Source organism: Dipodomys ordii, unplaced genomic scaffold (assembly GCF_000151885.1).
Source record: "Dipodomys ordii isolate 6190 unplaced genomic scaffold, Dord_2.0 Scaffold66, whole genome shotgun sequence".
NCBI classification, from domain to species: domain Eukaryota; kingdom Metazoa; phylum Chordata; class Mammalia; order Rodentia; family Heteromyidae; genus Dipodomys; species Dipodomys ordii.
In genome coordinates this window covers 1,585,530-1,604,686 of record NW_012267282.1, presented here as the reverse complement: position 1 = coordinate 1,604,686, position 19,157 = coordinate 1,585,530, and the positions used below count along the sequence as shown (strand labels likewise).

At 54.8% G+C, this 19,157-nt stretch overlaps 1 protein-coding gene across 1 annotated transcript in view; it reads right to left on the bottom strand.

The window, feature by feature from the left end:
• The window catches only part of Tmem132d (transmembrane protein 132D), a 199,634-nt gene that overhangs the window by 27,906 nt on the left and 152,571 nt on the right, over nt 1-19,157 (bottom strand). The window contains exon 6 of the mRNA XM_013023040.1: nt 5,903-6,046. Within this exon, the coding sequence (XP_012878494.1) occupies nt 5,903-6,046 (144 nt within the window). The remainder of the gene's footprint in view (nt 1-5,902; nt 6,047-19,157) is intronic.

The window sequence follows — 19,157 nt, the reverse complement described above, 5'->3', positions numbered from 1 at the left end:
CTCCTCCTCCTCCTCCTCCTCCTCCTCCTCTTCCTCCTTCTCCTCCTCCTTCTCCTCCTCCTTCTTCTTTCGCTGGTTGTAGGGCCTGAACTCTGGGCCTGGGTGCTGTCCCTGAGCTCTTCAGCTCAATACAAGTGCTCCACCACCTGAGCCACAGCGCCACTTCCAACGACGTGGTGTTTCTGTAAGGCCACATGGTTCTGTGTCCTCCTCTCCCTGAGGTCTTTCAAAAACCACAGCCTCGGTTTTCCAAGTTTAATCTTGGGGTGACTTTGCCTCTCAGCGCTGTCTTCGATTCTGCTTCATTCAGCGAGACGCTGCTCACGGTGTCCAGAGCACCGAGAACAGGTTAGTGTTCACGCTTTGGTTCCCTCTCTGCTTACAACACGTCCCCCAGCATCAGGCCCACCGCCGTCCCGCAAGGCAGGCCCACCGGGCCGTTCACAGGCCGATCACAGATCCGACTGACACCCAGGTGTCAGCGTCTCCTCTGATTCTCACAGACGTCCATTGTGCTCTATCTGCAGATTGGCTGCCTGTCTCTCCTGTTTCCTCATACAGGTCGGAGGTCGGAGGTGGGGCTGTGGCCTCGGCTCACTTGCCCTTCACAGTCTGCGGCTTTGTGTTGGTGGAGGGAAGCACGTCCGCCTCCATCCCCAAGGCAGGGAGGGGTTCCAGATGCCCGTGTGAAGCCTGTGCACCTTCCAGGATGGGCCTCCCCTCTCCTCTCTGCTGCGTGTCACTGGGGCTGGGCCTCCTCTGGCTCCTGCTGCCGGGACCCGCGGCTGGGCCTGCAGAGGATGAGCCGGGGCCTCAGCAGCTCCCGGATGCTCCCTGCTGTGTGGTTCACGACAAATGAGGCTCAGAGCCGGGAGGATCCAGCAAGGAGGCCGTGCTTGTAACTTGGGAATGTGCTGCTGTGTCTACAGCTCCTTCCAAGATTCACCACAGCAAAGGCCTCAGAGCCTCACCCCCGCCTCCCTCCCTGCCTTCCTCTGAATCAAAGAGCCACCCCTGAGGGAAGAGGGCAGAAGCCTCTATAATCACCCTAAAATTAAAATCAAGACTCTGGGTCGCCGCGTACAAGACAGACACTTCCAGGCTCTGATGGACTAATCACGGGACGAGCACGCCTCTGAATATGCAAAACGCGGCACCCGGAGCGGAACACACATCTCTGCTCTCATTTCCCCACGTGAGAGTGTAGCTCTGTTGTATCGGGAGACAGGACCGTGCCTCTGGCTGCATACTAATTACCCACCCCCGTCGTAATTAATGTACAGGGTGTGGGTCTCGGCAGGTGTGTCACACGCCAGATGGATGTGAAGGGTGCGTGGTGTGCGGTGGCTGTAGGCCTCAGCGCCGGTGGAGTCTCGACTCCTAAGTCACCGTGCCAAACGCTCCCACAGAAAAACAGCAGCTCCAGCCATCACGTCCGCTGCCACCACCACACACGGCGGTGACTTACCTGCGGTTCTGAGGCAACTTATGTCCTAAATGCATGCCTGACACAGGGCAGGCACTCCTTTTCCATATTACTAAGAACTCAATAAATAAATACATTTTATTGGTCTGGGACTTGAACTCTGAGCCCGGGCGCTGTCTCTCAGCTCTTCAGCTCAAGGCTTGCCCTCCCTTCTGGTTTTCTGGTGGTTTATTGGAGATGAGAGTCTCATGGACTTTCCTGCCTGGGCTGGCTTTGAACCGTGAACCTCAGATCTCAGCCTCCTGAGAAGCTGGGATGACAGCGTGAGTCAGCAGTGCCCTGTTTCCAAGAACTACTAATTTAAATAAACACTACCCATCACAGAAGTGGCGAGGAATCGTTAGCTGACAACCGAGAAGGTCATACGTCCATCACCATGGTGTTTTCCCTCCACGGGAGCAGGAGTTGCCAACCAGTCCAAATCAATAAATAGAATTAAGGACAAAAGGCACACAATCATCTTAATAGACACACAAAGGCCTTCAACAAAATCTTATGAGACAATCTCCAAAGTAATTCAGGATAAAAGAAATGTAGCTCAATATAAATCTTTAGCTAACTGAATGGGGGGGGATTGAAATCATTTCCTCTAAAGTTAGGAACAAGCCAAGAGTGTCCACTCTCTCCACTCTTATTTAATAAAGTGCCTGACTTCTTAGCCAGAACAAGAGAAAGAAATGAAAGGGACACAAATAGGAAAGGAAGAAGTCAAATTATCTCAATTTACAGATGATATGACCATATACTGATATTTTATACGACAGCCACCACCACAATTCTCTTGGATGTGGTCAACACTTTCCACAAATTACCAGGATACAAAGTCAACATACAAAAGCCAGTAACTTTTCTATTTCCCAATACTGATAATGTGGAAAAAGAAATCAGGAAAATGATCACATTCAAAATGGCCTAAAAAAATTATCTTGGAATAAACTTAAGGGGTGAGAAACTCCTAACATGAAAACCATAAAGCCCAAAGAAAGAAACTGGAAAAACACCTCCAGGAGATGAAAACACCTCCTGTCAATCATGAGATTGACAGAATTAATATTGTAAAAATCGCTATATTGCCAGGCACCGGTGGCTCACGCCTGTCATCCTAGCTACTCAGGAAGCTGAGATCTGAGGATCACGGTTCAAAGCCAGCTCTGGCAGGAAAGTCCATGAGACTCTTATCTCCAATAAACCACCAGAAAACCAGAAGTGGTGCTATGGCTCAAGTGGTGGAGCGCTCGCCTTGAGCAAATAGAGCTCAGGGACAGCGCCCAGGCCCTGAGTTCAAGGTCCACGGCCGCCACCAACAACCAATTGCCCTATCACTGAAAGTGACCTAGAGATCTGATGCATCCTGACTAAAAGTCCAATGAATTTTTTTTATAACAGAGGTAGAAAAAAAATCAACCCTAACCTTGAATAGCCAAAGCATTTATGAGCAATAAAGAGCAATGATGAGGAATCACAATGCCCGAGCCATAGTAACAAAAACAGCACAGGACTGGCCCAAAAACAGATATGTAGAATAATCCACTGGAACAGAAGACCCAGAAATGTATGAATCTACAGAGCTACTGCCAACTGGTCTTGCACAAGGGTTCAAAAACAGAGAAAAGCCAGCCCCTTCAACCAATGGCGCTGGGAAAACTCGCTTTCTGCTTGTCCAGGGCTGAAAATAGGCCCCTTCCCAGCCTGTGGGAAAATGGACTCAAAGTAGATCAAAGATCACAAGGGAAGACAGGAAACTGACCTGACAAAGGAGATTCGTGGCCAGACACTTGAAGATGCAGGCAGAGGGGAGGACTTGCTGAAAGGAACTCTAATAGCTCAGGAAGTGAGAGCAAGCATGGGCATGTGGGATTGCATCAAAGCAAGAAACTGCACATAAAAGGAAGTAATCATCAGCACGGGAGACAGACCGCAGACAACTTTCCCTGGCTATTCATCAGCCAAGGAACTGTGATCCAGAATCCATAAAGAACTCAGAGAAATTAAACACCCCAAGAACAAATAAACCAATTAATAGACGGCAAGCGAATGGAATGGATTCTTCTCAAAAGAAGGGCTATGAATGGCCAATAAATACACGGGGAAATGTCGAACATCCATAGCTACAAAATACCCTGACATTGTCCCATCTCTTAGCAGAGTGACAGTTATGACAGAAAGCAAACAACAGATGCTGGACAGGCTGGCAGGGGAGAGGGGGAAGGGGAGGGGGGAGGAAGCCTCAGACTCTGCCTGTGTAATCCAGCGTGACCCCATCATACATGGCCCTACATCTGAAGCCATGGAAGTCAGCATACAGGAGAGATACCTGCATACCCATGCTTGTGGCTTACTATTTACAATAGCCCAGCAATGAGATAGTCTAAGTGCCCATTGGCTGAGGAACGGGTAAAGAAAATGTGCTACATACACATAAACGAGTATTATTCCTCCATAATGAAGAATGAAAGGATGTCCTTGGCAGGAACAGGGATGGGAGACAGGATGTTAAGTAAACAGCACAGACACAGAAAGGCCAGTCCATTTACCTCATGTGTGGGATGCAGCTGCGATTTGTGCGTTATATCATATGTGTACATGTATGTATATGTATATCTATGCATACACATATGGTAAGGGAGAGGGGGTTGTTGAGGGGTGGGTAGGGGGAGGGAGTGTTGATATGATCAAGTTACCTCACATACATGTGAGGAAATACCTCAAAGGAGCCCTTTCTGTAGCTAGGGCATGCCAATAATTAATTACTTAATTAAAAAAGAAATTAGATCGTAGAAGAAAACGGGTCAGGGCATTTTCCTGCTTAGACGTGATTTCCAAGTGGTCAGCGGAGCGGACTTCATCTTCCAGACGACGCAGGTCTGGACTCTTCACAGCGCTCGCTCCAGGGTACTTTACCAGCAAGGCCCTGGGGTCAGGGTTGAAGTACTTGCTGGGTCGGCACTGGAGCGGCGGACTCGGGTGCCAGCTCTTGCTCCCTGCTGTGCACACTCGGGGTCACGTGTGTAAGGCACACGTGCTGCAGGCAGAGCGGCGAGCGCGGGCCGCGGTGCCCGGAGAGGGACGGGATGGCAGGGCTGGGCTTCCTGGTCCTCCTGGAGGCTGCTGTGGGGGGGGGGGACAGGGAGGCCAGGACCCCCCTGGGTCACTCCGGCGGCCTGGCCTGGGGGAGGCGGGTCCCAGAGCGGAACTGTCGGACCTGGAGGTTGTTTTTCCTTTAAATGATTTAGAATTTCATTTTCGTGTACTGTGAAGGAGGCGTGCCGAGGGCTTCCAGCCACGGGAACAAGGTCACGAGTCCGTCTCTGGTTGAACAGGGCTACCCCTGTCTGGTTTTCTCCGCTTCCCCTCCCCACCACGCCCTGCCCCCCAAGTTATGAAGCTCATGTCCAACCTGCTGTCTCGTGCGTATCGCTGCTGCACTGCCCCGCACTCTGTCCCTGGTCTCTCCGTTTCCATGACTCCCCTTCCCTCCCAGAATCAGATGAACACATGTTCGAGACTCAGCGTGTTGTCTTGGGCCTGGAGGTTTGTGAAGGACTCACCAACAGAGAGAAAGAAATCATCAAAGAAGAGCCAGGAACAGAGCCTGGGAAGCTGCAAGAATGGCAATGGGTCGTGTGAAGAAGCTTCTAGAAGGAGGCTGAAGTGCTTTGTTCTGCCCTGCTTTGTGTCCCTGCCACTCGACGCCTTGCTCCTTGGTGCGCTCCTTCGGGGCGGGACTGGCCTGCGTCTCCTCTGCCTCCCTACATCCTGCACGGCCCGGGCGCTTGCTGAGGATGGAATTGTGTTTGTTGGCCGTTTTCTAAGTGCACGGGAGCTGCCTGGTGGCTGCCTTCTGAACACAGAGAAGAAGATGCCTGCTGGGAGGGACGGACCCGGACCGCACAGCTCAGGGCTGGGCTGGGGAGAAGGCGCGGGGCGCCGCAGGCAGCCCGGCTCCACAGCCCGGCATTGCTGGAGCCCGGCCCGTCTGCCCGGCCTCGGGTGTCTGGGGAATGTTGGCGTTGGCACAGATGCCTCTCCTTCTGCCTCCCGGAGGCCTCCTGCGCCCCTTCCCGCCCGGCCCCGCCCCGGGTGCCTTGGTCCTGGTCATCTTTGCATTCCATTGGAAAGAGGAGACCCTGGAGGAGCCGTGCCCCACTCGGTCCCGCAGACTCAGGGCTCAGGGCCCTGCCAGCCTGGCTGCGGCGCAGGGCTGTAGACTCCGATCCTCACTGACTTCACACAGACTCGAGTCCCAGCTTGTGGACGTGCGCACCGCCCGCGCTGGCGCTCCGGGCCGCCACCCGGGGGCTGTGGGTCCCGCACCCCCCCCCCCGCCCTGGGCGTGGGCTGGGAAGCCTCCCGGCTGCGGCCGCGGTCACAGCGCTCGCCGGCCCCTCTCCGTCAGGGCCCCGGCTGGGGACTTGCCTTGATCACGTCTTCGTCAGAGGACCTGCACTCCACAGCCTCCGGCAGCGCCGCCACCGTGCCGTCCACCTCCACAGAGACCACCTTCACCGGCACGGCCACTGTCCGCCCCGTGAGGATGGCCGTGTTCAGGATCTCCGCCTCCTGGAAGACAGACACACACACCTTCCACCATGGCGCCCTGGAGTGCCGCCCGCCCAGGGCCCTGCCCCTTCCCCAGCGCCGTCTGCCCCCCCCGGCCCCCCGCCCTGCACCCGGCCTGGCCAGGCCAGGGCCGCACCAACCAAGGCCAGGGCCACACCCTGCACCCGGCCTGGCCAGGCCAGGGCCGCACCAGCCAAGGCCAGGGCCACACCAGACAAGGGGGTCACCTTTTGACATCACCTAATTTTCAGCAGCAAATTCCTGATGAACCTTGTGTTTGCCAACCGTGCGTAGAGCTAACTGTGTGCCAGGCGCCTCTTCCCTGCTTTGCTAAGTGTCGGAGCAGCTGTTCCGACAAGACAGGAACCGCCATCCTGCTTGTCCCACACACAGGTTTTGCACTCTGCCCAGGATCACAGATCCAAGTCCATGCGTCAGTGGCTCGCACAGGATGTGGCCGCGCGCTACAGTGCTAGTGCTGAGCGCCGAGTGCTCGCTCTGCACGGGCAAAGCCTGGGCTCCGTTCCCAGCACTGCAAGAACACAGGGCCGGCAAGCCTTTGGTGGAGACACACACATGCATCAAGCGCTCACATCAGAAGCCCAGCGGAGGACGGGAAGCCCCATCCCCTGGCGTGGCTCTGGGCAAAGGCCACTGCTCCCACGGCAAGCAGGAGGGGCTCCTCCTCAGCCACTCAGAAGAGCTCGGGGCGGGGTCTGAATGGTGGGGCCTGTGGAGCCTAGGAGCTCACCTTTGAGAACAAGACACGCACCTTCCTCTCGGCCACCGCCAGCAGCCCCCCCGGCTGGCCCCCCTCTAAGATTGCGGGTGGAAGAGGCCACCACCCCCTTAGAGAAAGGCCGGGCTGTGCGGCTTTGCTCTTCACATGAATCCTGCAGGGCCCGTGTGTGCAAGCCAGCGGGCAGCCATTACACCACCAATCCTCACAGCATTCACTGGGGTGGCGTACACCTGTCTCCCAGTTATGTGGAAAGCAGACACCGGAGGATCGCAGTCCAGGCCAACTCGAGGGAGAAAACTCAGATCCTATTTAAACCCCAATGGAATCAAAAAGGACCGAGGGACATGGCCCAGGTAGTAGAGCCTACAATAGGCCTTGAGTTCAAATCTCAGCACAAACACAAGTATCCAACAACAACACCTTATTCTTTCTTTACAGGATGAGGTTCCTTGTATCCTGAGATTGTTTTATTTAGCTCCTGCGTGTGATTGTGTGTATACACACATATGCGTGTTTATGATTTCAGTTCTGAAAGGCAAGACTCCAGTCTGGAACTTTCCCGAGTGGAGCCTTCATTTATACTTTTTTTTTTTTTTTGGTCTTTTCTCCTCAGTGAGTTCCCATCTTGGTTTCACTGCATTTTGGGGTAAAAAGAATTTTTTTTTTCTTTGTAGGAGCAAAATCCAAGTCCAATGCCCCTTCTGTGGAGAAAGGCTCATGTGTGGTTCTCTGGATCGGAAGGGACCAGTTGTATCTGACAGACAAGGCGCCCATCAGATTGCGGGGGGAAATGGCAGGGGCAGCCGGAGCCAGCCGGAGAGCCCGTGTGCCCCACGTGCTCTTGTTGGTGTTTTCTGAGCGGTGGTTGGTTCCTCAAATGTCTTCACTTCCCAGCAAAGATCAATAGCCTAATAAATACAGTGGTGACGGGTCACCCTGTCTTTGCCTTCTGTCTATGAGCCCTCAATAGTAGCGGACACTGCCGAGGCGATGCGTTGTGAGATCCTCACCACGTCCACGTCAAACAGAGGCCGCGGCAATGCTAGATCTAACCAGCGGGAGAGCAGCGTCACCTCGCACAGCCCGGCACCTCCTCTAGCCAGCGGATCTGTTGCTCGGTTTACACCCGCGCCACACTCAAGATTTACAAAGAGGCCTGTTCATCCTCAAGCACATCAGCACCTCCGGCTTGGCATAGAGCATTCGTGGTCAGCCATCACCCTGAATACAGTAATAGTTCTCCCTCCTCGGAGGAGGGGAGAGATGTCACATGGTCAAGCCTGAAGTCTGTCTGCGTTTCCACCGGGACCGGCGGGCGGCTCTGCCTTGTGGAGGCCACACCGGACCACAGGACCCGTCCCCACCCCGGTCGCCTGTGTGCATGGCTGAGATGCTCATTTTCTTTCTAAGTGAAGCACTAACACTGCCATTAGCAAAGCGGTTTACGAACGCAAGTCTCTGGGCGGAGTCTCTCACCCATCCCCTCCCTTCGCTCACGTTTCTTACTTTTGTGGGCGATGCATTGGGTTCCCCTCATTCACCTGCCCCTTTCCAGTGCCCACTTCTGGGCGGGTGCTGTTGAACTATGGCGTCGCTTTCTAAGGAGCTGAGTTCTTAGAAGTAAGCGACCAGAGGCTGCAGAGCGGCCTCTCCCTCCCTTCCCCGGCCGCCCCTCTCCCTCCCTTCCCCGGCCGCATGGCAGAGGTGCGCCCCAGGCCGCCGACACAGCGCGCTTTGTCTTTCTTGACACAGCCGTCCTGGATATTGCCTATTGAGTTTCTGATGGTGCCATTTCATCTCTTGCCTAATGACTTCAGGTCTTTCTATCGATAACCTAATAAACAGAATAATGGCTTATTACCCTGTCCTTGTCTTTCATTTATTCACCCCAGCCCCAACCCACCCCCTCTGCCCAGAGGCAGGGCCAATGATGCCACAACGGTGAGCTCCTCTATTTTCTCCCATTACTTGGTCGATGCACATCATTTAGGATGGGCGTCTCTATTGGCTGCATTCATATTGTCAAGGAAACACTTCCAACCGAGAGAGGAGGGCGTATGGAGAGACTCCTGGCCCAGGGCCTCCCGTGGGGGAGAGTGGCAGACAGCGAGTAGAGGGGCAGGTGTTGGGGGCACGGGCTTCTCCCCACACACAGGAATCCGTATATTTATGTGAACTCTCCCGACTCCGAGTTCCAGCCTGCCTTTTGTGCACACCACACGGAGCCCGAATGGAGCACCTGGGAAGCGGGGTTCCGAGCATTATGCACCCCACAGTTCTCCCGGCACTGCCTGGCCCTCCCCCGGCGGGCGGCGTGGCTGGCGGGAGACCCTGCCAGCCTGCTGTCATCAGCAGCACCGAGGTGAGCACTTTCCCAGGACCCTGCTCCACTTCTCTGGACCAACCCACGATTCCTGCGGTCTGGGAATCAGATTTTCTTTGTCTGGGGCATCTACAGAAATCTCCTGACATCACAAAAGTACTTCTTAGTGTTGCATAAGTAATTTCAAATCTTATTTAGAATCTAGTTTCGGAATTAAGAAGCTAAGTGACAGCTGTTTAATTAACTCCTTAAGCTGATTAGCCGGCATTACTGAAAATCCCCTCGAGAAGGAGTTTCTGACTGGGACGGACCGGGCTCTGCCGCTGCCTCGGTTTAGACGCAGGAGCCACGAAGCCCTCAGCCTCAGGCCGGGCATCTCCCAGGCCGTGGCCAAGCGCGGGGTGTGCGCTGCATTTGCGGCAGCGCGGGACGCCAGGAGGAAGAGGAAGACACAAGCAGAGCAGGAGACGTTTTGGATCTGCTAAGAATGCGCAGAAACTGTGGCCCCAGGAACTTTCTCAAGAGCACTCCATTATGCACACAAGCCCCCTGGGCCGGCTGCGTTGCTCCGGGACAGGGGTTCAGATGAACCTCTGCGCCTCATGCCCTGGCTTGTATATTCCTCCAATGAGGATCTAGACAGAGGCCTATTCACGAGCTGAAGGCTGCACGCCAAGTTCGTCCCGAAGATTACAGTGTCTGGAGACGGGAGCCTCCACGGAGGACAGGGACCGCAAGGTATTTAGAATCCAGCTGCCCGTCCTTCCCCAGGTCTGGAGAGGACAGAATGACGGACTGCCTCCATTTATAATCTTTAGGGGGCTTCTTGGTGTGTATGGACACAAACCATGCACAGAAGGAAGAGGAGAGGAGGGCGGGAAAGAGAGGAGGGAGGGACGGAAGGGGAGGAGAGGGGGAAGGAAGAGGGGAGGAGGGCGGGAAAGAGAGGAGGGAGGGACGGAAGGGGAGGGAAGGAAGGGGAGGGAGGGAAGGAAGGAGAAGAGGGAGGGAAGGAAGGAGAGGAGGGAGAGAAGGAAGGGGAGGAGAGGTGGCAAGAGGGAGGGAAGGAAAGAGAGGAGGGACAGAAGGTAAGGAGGGAGGGAAGGAAGGAGAGCCAGAGAGAGGACAGGAAGAGGAGGGAGAGAAGGAAAAGTATCGTAGGGGAAGAAAGGAAGGCAGAGTGAAGGGGGGGAGAGGAAGAGGAGCAGGGAAGGAGCAGGAAGGGCACTTTGGGAAAGTCTCCTGGTGATCGCAGTGTCTTCAGCATTTGACCCGCCTCCCGTTTAGACTGGTTCAGCCAGGGCTTGTCTGTAAGTGGGCTAGGAGAGATGTGGCCAGGGACCCGGGCGCTGATGAGCTCAGCTCCACACACAAGGCACAGAGGCCTCTTCTGGAGGCCAGCTTCACCGATGTGGAATGCGCACGCACACGCACACACGCACACGCACACACGCGCACACGCACACACGCACACACACACACACACATCACCATCTGCTTGCTGGACGTGGGCACTTCCTTCATTTCTCACATATTCGCAGATACGTGAGGCATCGCTCTGCTTCTACAACCGTTTGCTCTATCCCTCAGCTTTCCCCACCCGCCCGGCGTCCCGCCCGCCCGTCTCCCAGCTGCTTCCTGTCTCCAGGGTTCGAATCCGGCCGAGTGTGGTCTGTGTCGGGCTGCTCCCACAGGGCCCTCTATGCGTGGCAGGGCGTGGAGTGTCAGCTTTCCTTCCGTGTCCGGCCTGCGTCCTGCCTGGTGTGCAGCGGAGTGACTGGGAGGAGCAAACGCCGAAGCCTCGCGGGCCGGTGCAAATCTGCTCATGAAACCGCGTTGCCACCCCTGGACAGGCCTGGCCCATGGACACATTTTCATTGACTGTGCAGATTAAATCCTTGGTTCACGCAGTATAACCTTTAAACCCAAGGAGTGTGGGAAACGGTGCTCAGAAGATCAGAACTGTTGGGGTTCTGGGGTGGGGTCTGAGTGAAACAGAGAAGCGGTCTCCTTCTGAGGACTTCCTTTGAATGAGGAGCCTCACCGTTCTCAGAAGTTTAGAGTCTGGGATCCTGGTTTAGATGCTTCTAGAGTGTTTTGAGGGATTCAACAGGACCAAGAGCCAGACCACGCCGCCCCCACCCCCCCTCCAGCAGCAGTGAAGATCCGTCAGACCCAGGAAGCGCACAGGGGAAGCGCGGGCTTCGCTGGCTTCTCTGCTTTGGTTGAGTGAGACACTGTCAGAAATGCTAAGCCCAGTGATTCTCTGGCCCTCTTGAAGAGAAATGTCCGGCATTGCGGTGAGGAGCTGGGAGGCGCACCTGCCACGTCCCTGCAACCTGGGCGTGGCAGCAAAGGTGTGCACCAGAGACTCACGCTTCGCTCACAGACTCCAAGAGCCAAGCCTCGGGCGTGACTGTGTAATCCTGGTCTGTGGGTACACTCCTGATTGCTTGAGGTTCTACGCTGTGAAAGTAGGGGAAGTTTTGCCTGTAGCCTTCCACCGAATAGTTTTGTATCCACTACAGAGAAAGCGTGTCAAATCGTCAAAGGCGGCGGTGTTTTCTGTGGGTGGAGAGAGGCGAATCGGTTTGGAGGCTCCTGAGATGAAGGAATTAATTCCATCGGTACCGGAAGGAAAGGCAAAATTAATACACCTCAAAGGGCTGCTCCCGGGCTGCGCGGGAGGGAGGGGTGACCAGACGGGGGGCCGTGTGGACAGTGGGGGGCCCTCCTGCTGACCCGCCGGCCCCAGGGGCCTCTCTGACCTGGCCAGACCCTCCGTGGGCGCCGGAGCCGGCTCCAGGTGATCTGTGCGGATGATATGCCCGGGCAGGGCGAACCCCAGCAGGCAGGAGTGCAAAGACCTTGACCCTGGAACACGCTGTGCTCTTGCAACCCCCTTACCCTTAACTGTGTTCTTCTCAGGCTGATGTCAACATGAATTTGCGTGTCTGCAGCCCACACGTGTGGGGGAGCATGGACACCCCGGGGACCACAGAAGCAGTCTGCAGCCGGGCCTGGGTCCCAGCCTCGCCCCGGTGTGGCCTGGGGCTCAGGAGCACCACAGCCCAGTCCTCCTCCATCCGGTGCTCTCGGCTGCCCAGGGTCATCGTGAGCTCGGGCCCTGGTCTGGCCAGCCGGCACACGGGAGTCCACGAGGAAACGAAGACCAGCATCAGATGAACCTCTCTGGGCGGTCGCGCTGGTGGGCCCTGGCTTGCTCTCAGCGGTCTACAGAAGGAGAAGTGCTTTCCTCAGCTCTGGGTTGGGTGCTTGTGGGAGGCTTGGGACCAAAGCCGGGAGGGATTCGCCCCGAGCGCTCGGGCTCATCCGCCCATCGCTCCACCTGTGCCTCCGTGCTCCCCGGCCCGCTCGGCGTCCGTGAGGGATGACTCCCGGGGCCCAGGCCGTTCCCGCCGCTCTGCACGAAGCTGAGAGCCACGCCAGGAAGTTCAGCCACGTCTCAGAGGTGCGCCCGACTGAAGCGTGTCCCCTTATTTGCCTTAGTGTTTTGTTAATCCACATCGAAGTCCTTCCAACCAGTCAACAGGTTAATCTGCACCGTAGCTTTGTTCTACACCACAAACTCAACAAACCACCGGTGGATCCTTCTAGATCTTTCCAGGCCTCTGGCTAAGGTTGGAGGTCTCGGCCTCTTCACAGGGCTTCGGGGAGGGCGGCCACGTGTCTCGCTCGTGTCTACAGCTGCCAGACGCCATCAGATTTCGTGGGGCAGAGTGCAAGTGCCCGGGACCGGGGCTCGGCTGCCCGGGATGCACACATCATCACCGCATTGGGTCTGTTGCCACCATTTTTGAAAACTGAATTAAGCTGGGCTTTGGCAGCGCCCTGAACCAGGCATCTGCCACGCGTTCACGTTGGCTGGTTGGGAGAGGAGGTCGGGGTGCCGCACACCGGGCTCTGATTTATCAGGACGGCAGCGCCAGCCCTGTCTGAGAGGCTCCTAACCACACAGGAGACACAGACGCGTCAAAGCCAAGCTCTCCTGGCTTGCTGAGGTCCAGGACTCCCTGGGCGTGGACCCCGCGGGTTGATTTTCAACCCAGAGTTCAGACGTTAACCCCACGCCGAGTGCCGCTGAACTACCGGCAGCTGGGGCCTCATTTGTGTCCGTGGCCCCAGAACTCCCTGGCCGCGCCACCCGGGCTTCAGCCACGCCTGACATCTCGTGTCACACAGCAAAGGAAGGGACCACATCCAGAGCTAAATTCAGAAAGCAGTGAGCAAGCCTGACCCCTGGGGCCCGCAGCACACTGGTCCACAGATTCCCCGCTGTGCTCGGAGCAGGTGGAGGCCAGGGCGAGCCAGGAAGACCTCACCACCAGCTCCGCGGGCCCCTCACCTCACCGCCACCCCCGCCCAGGCCTGCTCGCTCACCCCGCCCAGGCCTGCTCGCTCACCGCTCACAGAGCTGCTGTGGTTCTTACCCCCCGGCCCCCAGAGCAGCCCGGCCTCATCCGCTCCCCAGCTCAGCGTCTGCTCCTCCTGCAGGAGACACATGTGGAACAGATCTGATTTTTATGTGCATTCAGTCACATTTTAACTCGTCTGAGTTCTTTCCCAGAGAGAGCAAGGCAAAGGGCGGACCTCGGCCAGCGCCCGGCCACGGGACCCAGTGCCGGTGACCTCACCCACGCCCTGGGCGGAGGGTGGACGAAGGTTTCTGCTGCCACCGCTGACTTCAGAGCCAACCTGCTCACACTGGCGCCGGAGGATGGATGGAAATGGCGCGCTCACGGTGCTCAAGAAAAGACATCTGGTCTTGACTTCGGCTTTTATCACCGGTGCCTCGAAAAAGCTACACAGTCTCCCAAACCAGATTTATAATGCCCCGCACGCCCGTGCTCACCTGCCCCATCATAAACGCAGTCATTTTCATTCCTGTTTATTTTCCAACGTGACGTATACTCAGTAAAATGTCCTGCGCTGTCTAAATCTGTGTAAAATATTATAGGCCTGTTGGAGCCACACATCCATAAAGAATTCCAATAGGAATGACACATATGCTAACAGGATAGGTTTTTAATAACGGGTAGAAAATTCAAATACTATTATTGTGGCAGAGTATAATGACTTTCATTCAACAAAGCCATCTTTGTGGGCAAGTCCATTATCTTAAAAGTATTTTGATAAGGATAAATCTGTGTAAAAAGATGGCACTTCTCATATGCAATTGTTAAACTCCATTAAACACGCTTAATAATTAGTTGGCCAAAGAATCTCATTAGATTTATATTAAATGTGTATTTAAGCCGTATTTGAGACAGTTCATTAAGAGCGACACTGTGAGCTTTACCGCATAACTTTAATAAAATTCCACTTGAATTGTAACTTGAATCAATGCTACTCTACTTTGTCTAAGAGGAGAGACCAGGGCCCTGTATGGATTTCTTTTTATCCCCAAGGAAATCAGCCTTTCATGCATTTCATAACTGCTCGATTTAAGTATATTTTACATGTGATACATTCATCCACTTAAAACCCATTGTTCAAGGAGATTTTTACAAGCTTACAATTGTGCAAACCTACCACCACAGTCTGACTTTAGAACATTCCATCAGCCCCCCCCACTCTCCTCTGACTCTTTTTATAGTCAATTACCATGTTAGCCTTGATTTGTTTTCATTATAGCACAGCATTTTCTGGAACGTTCACACACATTAACCACATAGCATGTGGTCTTTTATGACTTGCTTCTTTTACTTAGTACACTGGTGTCTAGGCTGATCTTCGAGGAATCAGCAGCTTTTTATACTGTGGAGTAATGTTTGATCACGAGGATACCCACTCAGTTGCTTCATAGGCATTTGGGCTATCTCATTTCGGCTACTTTAAAGAATGCAAGTTTGAATACCCACTTTAAAAGTCTTTCATCTGGAGGGTGAAATCGCTGGTTCCTAAGGATGATCCTATCACTTAACCTTTACTGGTGGTCTGGAGTGCAGTGCTTGTGGCTGTGTCCTCTGTGCTCGGGATGGGCTTTGGCTACTGAGGTCATTTGTGGTTCTGTGGGAGTGTTTGGGTTGTTTTAAATAGCCAGACTGGTTGCTTGGGTAAGATGAGAATTTTGACAACGTGAGTTCCCCAAGCCATGAACACGAGCCCCTTTTCTATTTTTAAATTTTTATTTGTGTGTATGAACTCGAATTTCACCCATCAATATCTGAAAGCTCTCAGGGGGAAGATTTGTTCCACCTCCTTGGTTAAATCTGTCTCAAACATTTTATTGTTTTGACGCTCTGTTGTACATAGGCGTGCTGGGCTTACAGGTTTATAAACCAAACCCAACTGCACAACCGAAGCATGCATGGTTTCAGATCCCATGTTCAGGTCTTGGTCCATTCTGAGTCGGACTTGTGTAGGCTGTGACGTATGTACTGTTCTTTGTTCCTTTGGATAGATACCTGGTGTGGTCAGCACTGTTTCTCAAGACAGTATTTTTTGGTACTTTTGTTCAGTTTCGTATTTGTTTTCTGAAATAAAATTCTCTCCCCTCCCCTTCAACGGAAGCTCCGCATCTTGGGTCTTGTCAGGAGCACTCATTGTAAAGGTTTCTGTGACTAAACCAACGTCTAGTTACTAGGAAGGGGAAGCTCCAAGCCAGTGTTTGTCGGCTACACGGGGCTGTGTGTCTTCACACTAAGCATGGGGTCTGGTGGGCGGTGGCCTGGTGATTGAGACAGGACATCGCTACAGGCCTGGCTCCCTCCACACAGTCTGTGCGGCACCAGCATCCTACCTGGCTTCTGGACCCTCACGGTGATAAGATGGCTGCTGGAATTCATGGCCCATGATTGTCATAAAGCTACAAATACCAGAAACTCGAGAGGTAGTTTCGGCTTGAATCCCTTCTTTGTTGAGAGAAAAATTGTTCTATGACAGCCGCTCACTCAGCAGCTTGGCAGAAATTAGAAAAGTTGCTCCTCTAACCTTCCTAAGCTTCCTAAAGATGGAGCTGGGCACTGGTGCTCACACCTGTAATCCCAGATACCCAGGAGGCTGAGATTTATCTGAGGATCATGGTTTGAAGCCAGCCAGGACAGAAGGTCTCTGTGACTCTTACCTCCAGTTAATTACCAAAAATCTGGAAGTGGAGCTATGGCTCAAGTGGTATGGGGCTGGTGTTGAGCAAAAAGGCTCAGGGACAGTGTCCAGGCCCTGAGTCAATCCTGGGACTCTCTCTCTCTCACACACACACACATGGCTCTTCTCCCCAGAATTGAAGCTCATGGCGGCATTCCTTCCAGACCTGCAAACCACACTTCTCTGCCTCAAGTTTTTCAGAAATATTCCAACTCTCCCCTTAGGTCCCACTGGCTAGAATGCGGCTCTGCACCCAGCTCCATCTCAGTGACGTAGACCAGACAGACTCAAACGGGGCCGTACATTACATCATTGTGAAGGAGGAGCCTCCGGTTCACAGTTCTGCCCGCACCAGAGGCCCCGGGAGCTGACCAACCTCAGGGCGCCTCCCGCTCTGGTCTCGAATCCCCCATCCTACAGCTCCGGCAGGCCGTGGCACTGACATGTTCCACACGATTGCAGCACGTGGCCAGATACGTGCCACCTGGGTCAGGGGTCACCTCCTGCCCCCCCAAATGATTCCTTCACGGCCAGCCACAGGCACTGTGAAATTGCATCTTTGCAGACATAACAAAGTCAGAGTCCAAGGCCATTTCCTGGTGCCCTTGGAAGGAGAGGGAAGCTTGAGGACCGGCAGAGAAACAGAAGCTGCCACAGGTGCAGAGGCGGGTCCCGGAGCATGGCTGGGACAGATGGCAGGGACAGAGGTAGGGCCGGAGCGTGGGTGAGTGGCAGGACCAGAGGCGGTGGGAGTCAGGGATCCCAATGGAGGAATCCCAAAGCTGGCCGGCAACCCAGGAGGAGGAAAGAAACATCATCAAAGACCGTACGCTCCTCCTGACAGCCATCCCAGGCTTCCGGAGCTAGAGAGAAGGACACCCTACAGTCTCAGCCACCCCGCCACGGGCACTGGCTGCAGTGGCCCCAGGCTTGGAACGGCCGTGATTTCCGTTCCGGAACCTCTTCCCCTCCACCGTCAGAACAAGAGTGGTCGGAAACAGGCTGCTTGGTTGTAGTCAACGTGTCTGCAGGCCCAGCACACAGGCAGCCATTCCCTTGCAGTAAGGAACAACCCGGAAGGGAGTGGTGATCCGGAGGCCCAGAACCAGCTGCTGTCAGTGCGGCGCGCATCCTCAGCGCCTCTCGCCACGGCGCTGTCTGCGGCTGGGTTTATGTATGAAGTGGCTCCCTGCCTCACTGTTATGTCACCATGGAGACCTTCTACTTCCCGTTCTGCCGATAATTTAAGTTTGTCCAATGCTAGTTTTGGGTTGCAGTAAATGGGTTTGAATTTTCCCCCAAGGAAGCAACAGCTATCACAGTCGAGTGGCTGGAATACTCAACTCTCAGAACTTCCTCCAGTAAAGAACAACTGTGGAGTCATCCCCAAGGATGATCATCCCCTGCGCAGCGGGAGCAGTGCCTGGCGCTTTCAGTGGGGGGCGCTAGCAACAGACAAACGGTGCCGATTTTGAATGCCCAATTCACCTGTCATTATCTTTTTTAAAAAACAGGTTATTATCTCCCTCAAACAGAGGAGCTGGGCTCGTGTATCCACCCTGAGGCCAGTTTCTAAGGTACCAGATGACTGAGACAGACACATGTACCCCCGTCTTCTCCAAGACACCACCCACCCACCGTCCACCCAGAGCCTACGAGGCGGTGCAGTCTCCTGGGTCTCACTGCCCACTGGGTACTGGCCCTGCCTGGGCCGCTTCCAGATGCTTCTTCACCGCATTCTTTCCTCCCCACACCCCCTGTGTCCGTCTGAAGGCACGCAGCCCGTCAGCCACGCCGCCATGGTCTGACAACAGCTGAGCGATCAGCTTGCCCGGGTCCCATCCTCCAGTGAAGGAAGGCCTTTGCTCACCTCTTCCTTCTTCCCCACAACACAGCCAGCGATAAGAACTTTCCAGCACGCTCGGAACCGTGCAATCCTTCCCCGAGGTTCCGAGAAACAGATGGAGTCGCGTTCCTCCCGGTCAGACCCCCTCCGCAGGACACGGTCTGTCCCCTGCTCTCTGGTCACATGGTCCTTGTTTCCACATCTCCGTGTGCATGCACTCCTCTTGACCCAGACTCTCTGCAACTCCCGTTTCCTGCCCTGGCTGCCTTCCCCTCTCCCCGGCTGCCTTCCCCCCTCCCCGGCTGCCTTCCCCCCTCCCCGGCTGCCTTCCCCCCTCCCCGGCTGCCTTCCCCCCTCCCCGGCTGCCTTCCCCCCTCCCGTCACCCGGAGACCTGCTTATGCAGCCATTTGGGGACAAGGTTCCCCTCCCTGCCACGGCTCTGGGTCTCAGCCCTTGTCAGAGGTAGGATGTTGTATTTATTTGACTAAAACCCATCTTCCTCGCCACCACATCCTGTGTTCCCCTGGGTCAGAACGCCCCACGTGCTTTGTTTACAGCTCATCCTCAGCTCCTAACAAACTGCAGGGATTGGAAATGTTTGCAGAGTGGAAACACGCTGGCCCCCGGGGGCCATGCGCATCAGACGCATGAGCGAGCAGAGACCAGGCTTATTTAAACAGAAGAAAGATGAACATGGTCACCCCTCTACCTCACCATCCGGAAGACTCTTGCGACCGAGCCTCCTGGAAGACGGTCCCCTAACCCTGCTTGTTTGTCCGGTGGGCATTTAGTGATGGCCGTTCAAGGGTTCAGTTCAGACCCAGGCATGCTGATAACCTGGAGTTCTCCGACCCAAATGCCTACATGTCTACAAATGGCCTTTGGACCAGCCATGCTGATCATCCTTGCTACTCAGGAGGCTGAGATCTGGAGAATCCTGGTGTGAAGCCAGTTTGGGCAGAAAAACACTCGACTCTACCTGCAAGAAAAGCAGCAAAAAGCAGGGCTGGTGGCATGGTTCAAGTGGTAGAGCACCAACCTAGCAAGTGTGAGCCTGGGGACCAAACCAGAGTATTGTCCCCCTTCCATCAA